The 14,661-nt window shown below is 42.3% G+C and overlaps 1 protein-coding gene across 1 annotated transcript; it reads left to right on the top strand.

Annotated features, from left to right (window-relative positions):
* The first annotated feature begins 1,794 nt into the window (after positions 1 to 1,794).
* c8h15orf39 (chromosome 8 C15orf39 homolog) lies at positions 1,795 to 14,576 on the top strand. Its single transcript, XM_073472010.1, has 3 exons — positions 1,795 to 1,881; positions 4,715 to 7,952; positions 12,289 to 14,576. The coding sequence occupies exons 2-3, from the start codon at positions 4,757 to 4,759 to the stop codon at positions 13,416 to 13,418; spliced, it is 4,326 nt and encodes a 1,441-aa protein (XP_073328111.1). The 5' UTR covers positions 1,795 to 1,881; positions 4,715 to 4,756; the 3' UTR covers positions 13,419 to 14,576.
* The last annotated feature ends 85 nt before the right edge of the window (positions 14,577 to 14,661 follow it).

Here is a 14,661-nt window from a genome sequence, read left to right as displayed (position 1 = left end):
TTGGTTAGCCTTAAGCTGTAATGCCATGGTAACTGGAAATGGGGGAGATGTGAAAACTCTCCGCGGGGAAAAGTCCCTGCCTCCTCTCCTCAGTCAAACCCCCTGATGAGTGTCTCTTTACCTGCGAGGCCACGGGGATTGATGGAAGCCACCAACTTGTCTAGACTAAATTGTGGTAGTCCCAACGGACACACAAATTAGACTCCGACTCACAGGTGATGAGGGACCTGTATGATGCAAGTGCAGCAAGAAGTGAACTCATCCAGAGGGTAGATCAAGCAAGTGGAAGAATTTAGGTTTATAATAACGTTGGATTGCTTGTATCTCACTATAATGATCTTTTTTAAAGGGGCACTGTGTAGTTTTGGAGGAGAAATTCAAACACAGAATTTTAATATTTGCAATATTAATGATAAACAAACTCAGAAAATATTTATTTTTTCCATAACTGAATAAACAAGCTGTTCTCAGAGGAAAAAAAGGTCCCCAGAACACTGTTTGTAGCTGGAAAGGCGGCAGGGTCCGCCAAAAATAAACAAAGTCAAACAGTATGAAATTGTGTTGTGTTGTCCTTTAAGGTCGGTTTGTTTATTCAGTCATGACAACAAAGAGAGTTTGTTTATTTAGTTTGTTCAGGCATAAAAAAAAAAGTCAGTCAATTGAGATCTTTCTCCTCTGATTAAAATGTCTTCCCCAAAACTACATAGTTCACCTTCAAAGCACCGGGCATGCTGCTAAAATCGCACTTGTAAACAAGAGACAGGAGGTTAAACCCTGACTGAGGGAATGGCTGACCTCATTTTAACTTTGGTCAACTGAAGTCAACCATTAACTACATTAAGATGAGGTCAACACATGGTGATTCTACGCCAGAGCCTCCCGTCACGGCAGTATTTTGTCTTTACAAGTTATGCTCTCATTTTGAAGTCAATACTTCAACCTTAACACTTTTGCTTTGTGTTTCATGAGAGGATTTACTTTTCTGGGGAGGCTACATGCACCCATGACTGTCTGGATTGTACCTGTGCAGCCTTACAAAGAGCCTCACCATTCACTGCTGCCACCAGAAAAATCATTAACTTTTCTTTCCTGTTGTCATCATCATAGAGGTGTATTCCTGTATGTTGGCTCCTCTGGGATGGATTAAATGCAGGGAGCCAGTTACACTACATTGTATGATTGTTCTTCCTCTTCTCCTTTCAAATCCTCAAATTTTTTCTCCTCAACAGCCAAACAGAGGGAAGCTAGTGTCGTTCACTTTGCTATAATAAGCAACACAACCAAGAAAATAGATTTAATAGGAATAGGAAGATCATTTCTTATTTGAGAACCTCCTGAAGGGCTCGGACCAAAACTCTGCTTTGGAAAAGGAGCAAAAGAAATTAGTAACACACACTCACACACACACACACACACACACGCACACACACATCTGTGTTATCAGCCTATGCATGAATAAAGAACATGACTCTGACTCATTTAAGGTGGTATTCAGCCAGTTGTCTGCCGGTCATTAGGTTACAGCCAATAAAAGTGAGAAAGGGGGCAGCGGGAAAACATTTGGCTCCATGGGCTGAAAACAAGCCGTGGATATGAGGAGGGTGTGACTCCGCCTATTGATCAGAGACCATCCTCCTCCCTTTTGTCTTTTCTTCAGTTTGTTAACTTCTCTAAAAGCCGCGTGGACTTCGGGCGAGCCCTTTGGCCGGCTTGCGCTTCACTTGGTGGGATTTTTTTTTGTTGTTGTTGCGCATCCGGGCTGACTGAGTCCACTCACGAGCGGAGAAGAGGACTTTCCCCCTCTTTTTTTTCCAGTTTTCCTCAGAAGTTGTGTTTCATGGAGTCGTTGCGGGAAACATTGATTGTCACCACAGCAGCGAGGTAAGAAAAACATTTACCGCTCTGTCTCAACATGCGCAAAGATTATGACACAGATCACGAGTGAAAACAATCTTGGCTAAACGCAGGAGTGGGTCTTTCACGACGGCATGACAGATAATGAAACCATGTCACAGCCAAAGCAGTGTGCCTAAAGTGCATGAAACCGTGCTGTTTGCCCACAGTGTGGTTTTACTTTGACCGTGGTTTTGCGTCGCTTTCTCAGCCTGTATGGAAATGACTGGCACTATGATCGAGCTCCTGCGCGTATCTGATTTTCATATTATTTGCGTCCTATTAATTTAGGCAGGCTGTCAATGAAAGCGGGACAAAAAAGGTGATACACCTTCACGGAGGTGATTCTCTTGATATGCAAATACATGTTGCTCATAGGCTCCGACTTGCCTGCTTGTGAAAAGAAGCTGCGAAGACGCTTTTTCACACAGTTCCGTTTTTATGAGCGTGTGTCATTTTTATTGGTTCCTTTTTACAGCAATTTTCCGGAAAGAAAAGATTTTTTTTTTTTAATGTATTTATTTATTTATTTTATCTCCATGTCATGTGAACGTCCCTTGACCCGATGGACTCGTTAGATAGGCCGTCAGCTAAATGATTTATGACTTGATTGGAGTGAAGTGCATTCTTGCCTTCTCACTCAAACCCACGTGGTTTGAGGTTCAGTCCGTCAGTTTGGACGGTTTGCTTTCGGAAGTCGCTCTCCATCAGATCTGGGAGTGCGGGGGACACACACGCACAACCCCCAACACACACTCACACATACACGCACTTGAGAGTGCGCTTTTCAGTCCGTTGAAGACGCCCCTGCGCAGTTTCCTCCATGCACCCAAACCACAGTTTCTCCTCCTCGCTTCATGCAGGCAAGCCATCGCTTTGTACTTCGCTGAAAGGTGTCAACAGGATGAAGTGATAACATCTGCCAGGGTCTGCATGCTGCACGAGTCTGGATTTAGGCACATGTGTCACCACTGATATTATCAACACGTCATTTTGAGTTCTTCTCAGCTCTCTTGATCTCATCGAGGCGGTTTGCTGGATGTGTCATAGGCTAAATGTGCATTTATCGGATCTGATACAGCTGTTTTAACACACTGGCAGATGTTATGCTCTAATGTTGGCTGTGAGGGATGTTTTGTATTGTGATCTGTTATTAAGAAAATGATTTTCTATTAGTGGGAGGACAATAATACAGGTTAGGACACCTATACAGGCCAGTTCAGGCAGATGTTTGTGTGGCACAGTCATGAATTCATCATGTGATGAGGTCATCTCTCTTCATTATGTCAGCCTTGCTCATCCAACCACAAACAGTTTCAGTGTCAGAGTCTGTTGGTAAATCTGAAATAATTTGTTGTTATTTTCATTTCGATAAATCTCTCACATGAAATGCCAAACTTTCAGTGGTTCGACCTTTTGAGTATTGATGGCTTTTCTGCCTCTTGTATGATAATAAACTGAATATCTTGATTTATTGTCAGACAAAAAATATATTTTATGATGGCACTGTAAAATTTTGATTGGCTTTTTAATTTTATTGTGTGCATTGTAAAACAGAAATGGAGTAGGGCTTGTTTGTGGTAGTGACGGGTCAATATCTCTCAAACACTTGCCAGTATCTCACTTTTCTACATTTTACTCTGGCTGGGTGTATAGACTGGGTAGCCTGTGTAAATTGGCGGTCACCCAGTCTTCTTGAGGGCACTGAGTGTCTGAATGTACTCCGTCTTCTACAAATACTTTAAGAGACCATAACGGTGCCAGTAAATGCTGTCCCAGATAACAAATCTGTTTATTGATCTTAAGCTCTCAGAGACTTCACACGTGCTGCATTATGTGACACAGAGCTCCAGAGGCAGAGCAGGGGAGGAAGCCTCAGGTGAAAGGCAACACAGGGAATGTATTCACTTTTGTATCTTAGCTCAGAAAATGTACATTTCTTTCTTTATCTTTTATTATTTTTATGCTTAGTCGATTTATGGATCAATATCGTCATAACTTATAATAAACTGAATATTTTAGTCCTTTAGATGGCTGGTTTGAAAGTTAATTTACCATTACCAATAATCAGCAGATTGACTGAAAAGGAAAATAGTAGTTAGTTGCTGTATGAATAAGGGAACTATGGTTTGACTGAGGGTTTATGATAATAAAATGCAGAATAGAAACATGCAGTCCACTAAAGTTTTGGCGATCAGGACATGAACACAAGATGAACAGTGCATGTCAGATCAGGGTGATAAGTTCTAGTTTGATAAAAGCGAGACTGAAGCTCTTCGATGTGACAGCGGTGACACATTCTGACAACTGAAATGAGCCGTAGTAAGACCATAACACAACACGACTCAAATACAGAATTACAGTAATTTAGTGCTATTGTTGTTTTCATATTTGCAGACATGGCCTTTAAAAATGAAGACTGCTTTCAATCACACTTGACACCACAAATGTAATGCTGGAGGCTGCAGCATGAAAGTTGTTTATTGCAGCACGATGCAGCTTTCACATTGGCTGTCCCTTGCATAAGTGTTGATATGAATCCTTGTCACAAATCTCTAAGATTATAACTTCTGTGTCATTTGTTGGATTTGGCTTCCGTTGGCTGATAAGGGTGTATATGACATACATGTGATGAGCCACAAGATTCGTCAAGTTTAGAAAGTGCCTCAGGCTTGTTTTTGTCTTACATTGACTCCATTATGTGAGCAAAGTGTTTTTTTTCCTGGATCCTGCTTTCTGATGTTTGAGGTGGGAGTTTATTCAAGCTAATTAACTTGAACCATTTAGCATAGATATTAAATTGTTGTTTTTATATTCCCAGGTCTGGAGCCAAATCATTGCACCATCATAACAAAGTTACCACATGATGAGCAGCCACTCGATGCAGACCCTCATTAACCCAGTGCTTCAATGCAAGATGCCATTATTCGACGGGACCGTAGCACCCACAAGACTGTCAAACCCACAAAATATGTCTGATTTCCTGGGTAAGCAGACAATGCAGTACAGCGGGGCCTACTTTGCTTTTGACCCCAGAGGAAAAGACGGAGCGCGATTCACTCCTCCTTGGAGCAACTCAAAGACCTCGATGCTGGATGGGAGAAATCCTGTGAGTCACCTCTCTGGCATGGAGGGACAAAACCGCATAATTTACAGGCAAGACAGCAATTCTTCAGAGGAAGGCCATTCTCATTCTTCCTCTCTGCATCACGCGTCAGTGAAACCAGGCTTTACATTATACACTAAAAGTCCTGGGATCAGCAGTCCTACAGCTGCTTCACCAGTGGCTGTTAGAAAACAAAAAAGTGGAGGTGACAATTCATCTCCCTTGTCTGAAAACTCTGTTTACTTAGCCATTCCTAAGCCAGTTTATGGACATAACCCCTGCTGTAATGAACTGGGTTGTGTGATGGGGCAACAATACAGCAGGGAACACGGCTCTCCGAGGATACCAAACACAGTGTATGAACATGATTGGATGCAAACTGATGCTCACTACGCTGACAGACTGCCCATCCAGAGGAAAGCACAAGAAGCACTGCTGCAACAGAGAGGTTTACAGTTTGAGCCCAGTGCTGAACCACTTAAGAGGATACCTGTGGAGACATACAGCCCAGGTAGAGCAAGGACTTTGCCTGGTATGATTGAGCCGCACTACAGCAGTTACCCCTGTAACCTCACTCGCACACTGTTTGGCTCTTTAAGTGAGCAGAGCCAGCGTTTACAGACTTCCCCCAGAGGCTTCCCTAGCTTATACCCCTCCCATCCCACATATGAGCATATGACCTCAGAGGTTTATCAGGAACATTCTCCCATGTCCAAATATGGCCAGCTAACACGGCACCCGATGTTTTACTACCCCCAGGCAAATGTGGAGGTAGAGAGCAGGACACAGTGTAAAGATATTGTCAGTAAACAGAGAGAAGATGTCCCTGTTATTCTGAAACACACAATCTCAAACCCCCGGGAGCATTACATAGTGCCTCAGTCGCTGCATGGTGACATTCCTATGCCTTTGGCGAGCACGGACACATTGTCAAATCATTCTTTAGTGCGGGGTTTTGACTATCCTTGTTATGCAGTTCCCAGATTTCATTTAAATGCAAGCCAAATCAGAAACACCCTAAAGAGGCAACATGCATCACCTAGTTTGCACTCTAATCGCATAAATGTTTCCCCATCCAGCCAATACATTGACCACCCCATGGCCTCAGCCAACCTACACGAGGAAAAAGCCAGGCTCCAGTCCCACACCAACTCACCATTCCTACCTGTGGATCAAACCAGTCCTACCAGATGTACAAGCCAATCTGGCATCTCACCATCTAGCATACAAAAAAACAGATTTTTTCCCACCCCTGCCAGCCTGCATGTGGACCGACATGTCCCTCCACCAAAAGGCTTGAACATGGACAGACTCTTGAACCATTCCTCCTGTGAACCTCAGGTCAGGTGTCCGAAACAGCCAAACAGCCGGACATCCCATCACAGGTCAGATCGCATGCACACAGCTGAACCTTATAATGCAAATGTCAGAAAAATTATTCATTCCCCTGCTGTTGCACCAGAAAATAAACACAATGGCCCTGAGTACACTTCAGCCACCCCTATTCTTAAAAGGTGCCTGAAGAGAAGTATATCTCACTCATGTTCACCCATCAAAATAAAACAAGAGGACAGGGATTTATGTGTGGTGGAACTCATAAAGAAACGACAAAGGGTAGAAACAGAGAATGAACGAGTAGGAACTAAAACCGACTCTCCTCCTATGCCAGTAATTGACACCGTCTTCAGTCTGGCACCTTACCAGGCATACCTGCAGGCCTCGGGAGTGTTATTTCCAGGCAGAGTACCTCAGAGACCCGTCCAGTCGTCTGAGCGCTGTGAAGTCAAAACCAAGCATGACTTTAAAGAGAAAAGTCAAGATCAGAATGAACAGCGACCGGTTATCTGTCGAGTTCCCAAAGAAATCCGTGCAAATACTCCACCAGAGAAGCCTGTTGTAGAAATCTTGGAACCCAGATATATCAAAGTTGAAAAGGTCGATCCATCAGACACCGACAACTCGGTGGACACCCCTGTTAGCCAGAGGGACTGCAGCAAAGTAACAATCAAAAGAGAGCCTGAAGAGACTGCTCCATCCAACAGTGTGCACATGTTGGTGATAAAGAAATGTGAACCTGATGAGCTTGAAAGTAAACCCCTCGCACATAAAAATGAGGCTTCAGATGAGTCCGAATCTGTTCAAGTGCCTGCACAGATTAACTCATCTCCTCAGGGTGATACGTGCTCACCCCCCGAGCAGGTGGTCACCCCTCAACCCAAAGCGATTACTCCACCTCAGGTACCTGAGCACAGAATACATTTCAAAAACATTCCTCCTCACTGTCTGAAACTTTCTACCTACAAGATCGTTCTACGTGATCCGATGCATTCCAGCCCTGTTCCGCCCCCGGAGAAACCACCTGCACAGCCGACAACTGAATGTACACCAAATACAGAGCTCCAAATGCCGGTTCGGAAGCACTTCCTTGAGTTGCACCAGTCCCTCTACAAGCTAGTATCCAAATATGTGTCAGCCTCTTCAGAGAAGGAGCTCAGAGCCTGGTTGTCTCAGTTGGATCTGACCGAACCGTCATCTCCTTCAACAAAAGTCCAGAAAGTGTCCTGTTTATTGGGAGCAAAAGCCAGAGAGTTGTGGCTCAACGAGGATATAAAGTCAGCACTCCAGAAGCTCCTCGAGAGGCTGAAAGAGTACACGGCCCAGGAACACTGTCCTTTTCCACACGTCATGCGGACAGGGGCAGTGTTCCTGCCCATGCTGGTGGTGAAGGAGCTGCTGTTTCCAACCGTCCAGGGCAGCTTCATCGACCAGGTCCTGCATGAGCACAAAGTGGAGCTGCGGCCCACGACGCTCTCCGAAGAAAAGATCCTCATCCAGCTTCATAAACGAGCGTGTTCCTCCAGGCTCAGGAGGCTGATGTCTCTCAAACACCTGCCTGACGTCTACGCTGACGTGGTCAACCTTTTGTACTACACCTGTGTCTGCAAACATCTGGGTAAGTGCATGTTCACTTCAGAGTTAACTAAAGTAATGTTATGTTTATGCATAGTTTAGGCGATGCTTTTTGGTAAAGGAAGGAAATGTGTATTGCAGTGATGTAATGATGGTTACAAACATCTGATTTTAGTCTTTAAAAACATTTACATTTGTTTTCCAAATGTATGTTGCTCTGGGATGGTATTGTATTTTGTATTTGACCAGCACTGAAGTAAACAAATGCTCTTGAAGGAGACAGGAAATGAATGAATAATGGCTCTTTTATTAGGAGTGTGCATACATAAACTGGATGAAAATCTAACAGTGGGGATTTTTCCAGTAACTACAGGAGTTCATCAGCACAAAGACTGCAATTCATTTTGTCAGTTTGTAGAGTTAATTTGGTCAGGCAGCTCTAAAAATTAAACTTTTCAACTCAGTCAGGAGTGAAAAGTATGAAACTGCTTGCAAACAGTAAGGTTTAGGTGTCAGTCGTTCCTATTTATGATAGATGGCAGGACTTACTAGAAAGATAGTACTGTATAATAATACTGTTTCAGATAGAAATTCAGCAGAATTTTGATCCCACACACTGTAGTTCGCTAAAATGACCATGTGGTATGCACAACATGACTGCCAAAGCAACACTACTTCCTGCCTTTCCTCGCAGACATCTGGAAATCCCCTATGTGTGGAGGGTGTGATTTACTGATTCTTCTGGATTTTGTTATCTTTGTTATCATCAAGTATCATATTTTGACTGTTAACTCTATCAAGGTTCTCCTTCAAGCAGTCCTTTAGTAATCCTACTTTCTGCATTATTGGCCCATTTGTAAAGAACAAATCACAATAAGCAACACATTTTCAATATAAAATCCATTTATTTTTTACAGAATCAACCTCTCCTGACGTCCAAAAGAGAGTCCAGGTATATTTGTTTTTTATGTTGTCCCTCAATCTCACCACTCTTTGCTTTTTCTGACTAGAAATCAGAAAACTTCTGCTCACTTTCAGTAACTAATCACAAGAAGTTGCATGATTGCATTATACTTCCTACACTCATACTTCTGGGTGGGTAGAGGGAAGGGTGCTGAGCTGGGCTGTGGTAAAATTTAACTCTTCTTCATTATTCTGTTCGATAGTATAAGTGGACCTTAAGTACTGTGAGGCAGGCTGTGGGATCACATTACCAGAGGAAGGAAGTGACACACGGAGGGGGGGTTAACTATGGCACATTCTGACCCATCTGGGTTGGAGGGAAATTCATTTTTTCAGAAGATTAATTATCTTCAACATACATTAGAGCTGCAATGATTTAGTTAAAGGATACCTATTTTGCATTTACATGTTTTGTTTTCTCCTTCAATGTTTTTATATATGTTCTTGTGCATGTAAAAGTTAAAAATGTCAAAATATGCACAGGATCTCCTCTCTCCCACAGAAAACACTGATCCTCAAACACCTCATCAGTCGTCTCACCTTTAATTCTGTGACTCTGTGACATCAGAACCGATTTAGCACAGCTGCTCTGTTGTTGATGTTAGTGGTGCTGGGTCAGGCATGTGTGAGCTGACTAATCAGAGGAGACTGGGTATTCAGGAAGGGGGGACCTTAAAGAGACAGAAGCTAAAACAGGAATACAGTGCTGCAACACTGCACATGATGAGAAAACTGATTTTTGAACATTAAAGCATGTAAACCTATTCTAGTAGTAACCCAAAATAAAATTATAAACCTGAAAATGAGCATAATATACTGACTGAATTTATTATCTAAGCAGTTGCCAATTAAGAGACATGTTCATGTTCAGTCATTTTTAGGCAAAAATGTGAAACATTTGCTTATTTAAGCTTCTAAAAATTAAGGATTTCCTGCTTTTCTCTGTCATTTATGATAGTATAAAGAGAGTCTTTGAGTTTTAGACTGCTGGTTGAGCAAAAGAAACACATTTGGAGATTACTTCTTTTTTTTTCTTACATTAAATAGACTAATTGGTTAGTCAAGAATGAAAAATGAAAGTTAATTGCAGCCTGTTGCATGCATCTGTGCTGTTAAGTCATAGAGGGAAGTGGGACTAAATGTAGGGGGTGTTTATCTATGTGGGTTTTAAAGTATATAAAGTGGGGTCCAAAAGTCTGAGAGCACATTGATAATAATATTGATGCATAAACCTGGAAATAATCAGAAGATTCAAGGATTTAGAAAATAATTAAAAGTGTAAGAAATCAAATTGTTGTTCTAAGCAGAGAGCTATTCTCCACTTCTAATCATGGCTAGTCCAAAGGTTTCTGAGGGGGCAGTGCATGCAACTCTAAAACATGATCAGGTGGACCTAAAATGACCAACCCATCAGAAGAGCAATACATCAAGTTTAGTTCCCTCAGAGATGGAAAAGCAACATCATCACATACTTTGCTGGAAGGACGCAGGACTCCAATCAGTAAAAGTCCAGTCAAAAGGCTGTCTGGTAGTGGTCAAAGAGTCCTGACTGTCGTGGACTTTGCTTCACCGTCACCTGATCACAATCCCATTGAACATTTACAGGGTCACTTGAAGACTGATGAAGTGTATGGGCTGTCGTCCTCCAAAGGTGTCGGCGTGTAGTATGTTGATAAAAGAATTCTGCGGAGGCAAAGTTGGTTGTAATGATAGAGCAATCCTCATTGAAACAGATCTCAAGCCAGCGTCCGAACCAGAGTGTGGCCACTCCCTGGTATTCTCAAATCTTGGCAAAGTGATGCCCAAAATGCTTTGCCCTCTGCTCTATCAGAACTCCTCTCGGACCCTCAGTCTTAGGAGATCAACCAAAATTCACCCCCGTTCTTTGGTGTGCGGGTCTTTTTTAGAGTCCGATCGCTCATACCCGCCTATTTCCTCTAATTGTTCACTTTTGGGGAACTGAGAGCCCCTCTATCCTGTTGGAAAAGAATGGGTCTGCATAACACCTCTATAGAATATCTCTCAAGGGAATGTGTTGCGTGACTATGTTGATGTTATCTAAAGTTGACCTGCTAGTCTCTCTATACTTAGATGGAAATGTATATGTTGAATCAACCCTGAACCTCTGAACTGGTCAGTCCTCGGTGTGGGCCTCTTTCTTTAGCTATTCTCTGATGCACACTACAGGGCTAATGAGTTGTTATCCTGGCCATGAGACCTTTACGTTATCACCTTACCACATATACTTAAAGGGAAGCATCTGGTCCTGTCCCATCCTGTCCTGTCACTCAGAGCTCAGGAGGTATAAGAAACACACAGACACTACACTGAGAAAGCCAAGCATGCTGTAAGACAAGAAGCTTTTTGGAACATTGTCAGATCATGCTGGGATAACATGAGTCACCAGGTTTTGCACAAACTTGTGGAGTAGATGGCAGCTGAAGTGCATATTGTGAGTGTTTGGTATGCCCTCATTGTGCTTTACTAAGATTAAGAAATTCATGGAAATTTTCTGTCGAAACAAATGCAAAATAGAAGTATCTTTGACTTGTGGTCTCAGACTGGACCCCCAGGTTGCGTCTCTATGAAGTATGTGGGGTTGAAATTAAACTTCAGGTGCCCAAGTTCATCATAATTAGTAATATAAGTAGTGTGTCACCCACTGCAGTGGTGTGGCTCATATGTGCGTTTTTAAAAAGTTTTAATACAACAACAGAGATCTATGGCAGAGAGGAAAAGGTTATATTCGGCTTTGGCATTCAACCCTTACCCTCAGTAACAAAAACATAGAATATGACCAGACTTGTTAAATCACCATTTTACTTTGTGCGCTTCAACAGCTATTATTTTATTTGGCACACGCATTTTCTAACTGAATTAGACTTAATCAAATTTTCATTCACTGCTGACATTATTAACCGTTCACATGGTTTGAGAGCACTTGACTTTGGTATCTGAACATTACTCTTGCCCAACTGCTGTTTTATCCCGGACTGATAGCATCCCTTTGTAGCAGCTGACTTTTTTCCCCAGCCTTCCTTTAATCCCGAGGCCTTTTATTCTGTTTCTGTGGAAAGGGTGTTTCACAGTGGAGGATCATTCTGTTGATATTAATAGAATAGTTTCTCATTCGTTCTTGTGTGCTGAGTAAGCACTATGGGATTCCTGATTTCTCAACCTGTATGGAGGTGTGGTTACTGGCTTGCTTCATGAATCACCCGTTGGGAAAGAAAGTGAATTTATTTATTCATTTTTGAGTCAGAAGTCCTAAATTTCCAATGGCATGTAAAGATTTCCCTGATCACTAAATAAATTCTATAAACTCTTACCTTCCCATTTTGTCAGTAACCCCATTTTATACCTGTTTTTTTTTTTTTTTTTTTGACCTCTCAATTCCTGTATTCCCTGTGTTGCAGGATTAGGTATGGATGATACTGCCACAAGAGAAAAAGATGAAGGCTGTGAGGACACCATCAGCTGCACGACTCCTATATTCAATGACATCACTGCCTCCCCAGCATCACCCACAGAGTCGCATCTGCAGAGACTTCTGACAGACAGGGACACAAAATCTAATACGACCAGGAACAGAATAAAGAGTAGGGTAAAGAGCAGTTCTAGGCGCATGTTTCTAGACAATAGTTTGTCAGATGAGGAAGAGGCAGATGACACAGACAAGACTGGAAGTGGAGGTGTGCTGAATGCATTTAGCAATGAAAACTTGAGTGGCCATCAGTCTGACGGGACTGAGAATGGAGGAAATGACCAAAAGGATACAGAGGAGGATTCTTCACTCATTCCACTAAGCACAACTTCTGAGAATTCATGGACGTGCCCTTTAACCTTGGACGAGCTTTCTCCATCTCCCAGTGACTCGGAAACTGAGGTATCCTCCAGTCTGCAGCCTCTTAGTCAGTCTTCAGCAGCAGCCAAGTCTCCAGTTGGATCAAACAACTGTTCAGGAGTGATTCTGAAACTGAGGAGGATGTTCAGTGAAGGTGTACACCGAAAAAAGGCCAGCTACCAAGCAATCTCAGACTCGGGGACATTTGCTGATCCTTCCCTCTCACAGACTGATGACAGGGAGGGAGAAGTGAGCAGCGAGATGGACCTTCACAGGAGGACGCCCAAAGTGGCCCACAGGTGGCAGAGAACTGGAGGGTTCTCCCACGCCTTGAGACCCCTTAGCAGCTCTTCTAAAAGAAAACACAGATCGCTCTTAAAGATTAAATACTGTCCCTACTTGTCCACCTGCCACAGTGCTGAGCACAGGAGGCGCTGGGTCCTGCGTTCGGCTGTGCAGAGGGCTCAGACGGCCATGAGGTTCTACTACCCAGACCTGGTGGGGAAGAGGATTCGCCATCTGTATGAAGAAGATGACAAATCAGAGGTGTGGTACCGAGGAGAAGTGCTGCGTATCCACGAGGCCAACACCAACCCTCTAAAGACTATATTTGAAGTCAGGTACGACAGCGAGCCAGAGTGGAAGTACTACCTGGAGCTGCTGATAGACTATAAAAAAGGCTGGCTCAAGATTGAAGACTAGTGTCCCCACACAATTGTCAGTTTTGTTTTTGGTCATTTCACTGAGTGCAATGACAATGACTTGTAATCTGTTTCTTTTGTACATGCAAACGACACACTGATGACCCCTTTATATCTCTCTGGCCTCCTCAGGTATGAAGTCGGACAGGATATTTTTTGTAATGAAGTCAGGTAAAAAAAAAATTGTCATTTGAGAGCTACAGGTTGCATTCTTTAGAAACTGACTATAGCTGATGTACAGCATCCTGTAGTACGATTTAGCGCTTTTCTGTCACATCTTTTAACATCTTTGCTGGTTTTACTCACAAATTAGACCGTGGTCATGTGAAAGTAATGCCATGTTGTTGCCTGATTTTTAAAAAAAACTTTTTAAAGTTATCCTCAGGTTGTTGTTTTTTTAACTGTAATTGCAACTCTGAAGTTAGGTCAGTAATTTTCATGATAATTGTAATACAAAATGTCATTGAGTGAAATTTGTGACTGGTAAATCGTTTTTTGCAAGTAAGCATTAAGAAACCAGCAAATGACATAAAAACATTGTTTAAAGGGTTTTACTGTCAAACAGTCCAAGCCATATGTGTACATAAGTTTACAGTAACACAGTGCCAGTTGTGCATGTCATTTATAGAGTGATTTTTACCGTGATGATTGTGGTTGGTGTTTTATTGTGTGCAAGTGAAGCTGGACAGGCATCAATATAGTTCTGTACTAAGCTGCTCAAGAGGTCTTTTAAAAAGACACACAGTCTGAGATGTTCCCATGTGACTGGTAACTTTAAGACTTTCACCTCATGTTGTATTTTGTACGAATTTTGAATAATTTCCTTACGATTCAATCTGCAGAGGTCTAACATTATTCTCAGTTGTCTTAAGTGTTTGTAATGATTTCATGTTTTTTTTCCCTCTTGAAAATACATGATTTTTGACTGACATTTTATAGGGTTTTCCTCATTTTAATCATATACTGGAGTTTCATGGGATTTTTTTAATGTCACAGCTTTTACATATTGCTAGTTTTTTAACAGCCACACCGTCTCCATGTAGATGACAATCAATTTTAAAAAGGTGAACCATGCAGTCTCTTAAAAATGAACAGTTAATTTTGTAAACATTGACTTTGGAAGATAACAGCACCTGGAATATTAAACTTCAACTTCAAATTGGTGTCTTTGTCCCCATCCTGTGGCAGACTCTTTAGTTGCAGGCTCCCTTAGACTGCCTGAAAGTTTGAGCATTGAGTTGGAA

This window comes from Pagrus major, chromosome 8, assembly GCF_040436345.1.
Source record: "Pagrus major chromosome 8, Pma_NU_1.0".
Taxonomy (NCBI): Eukaryota; Metazoa; Chordata; class Actinopteri; order Spariformes; family Sparidae; genus Pagrus; species Pagrus major.
The sequence above is the reverse complement of the archived record's forward strand: the minus strand, read 5'-3'. Positions and strand labels throughout refer to the sequence as shown.

Bases quoted from the DNA above. Each gene is read 5' to 3' on its own strand.
- c8h15orf39 (XM_073472010.1), top strand. From the start codon at position 4,757: ATGATGAGCAGCCACTCGATGCAGACCCTCATTAACCCAGTGCTTCAA. The intron at 7,953-12,288 runs GTAAGTGCATGT...CCTGTGTTGCAG, and splicing joins CTGTGTCTGCAAACATCTGG to GATTAGGTATGGATGATACT.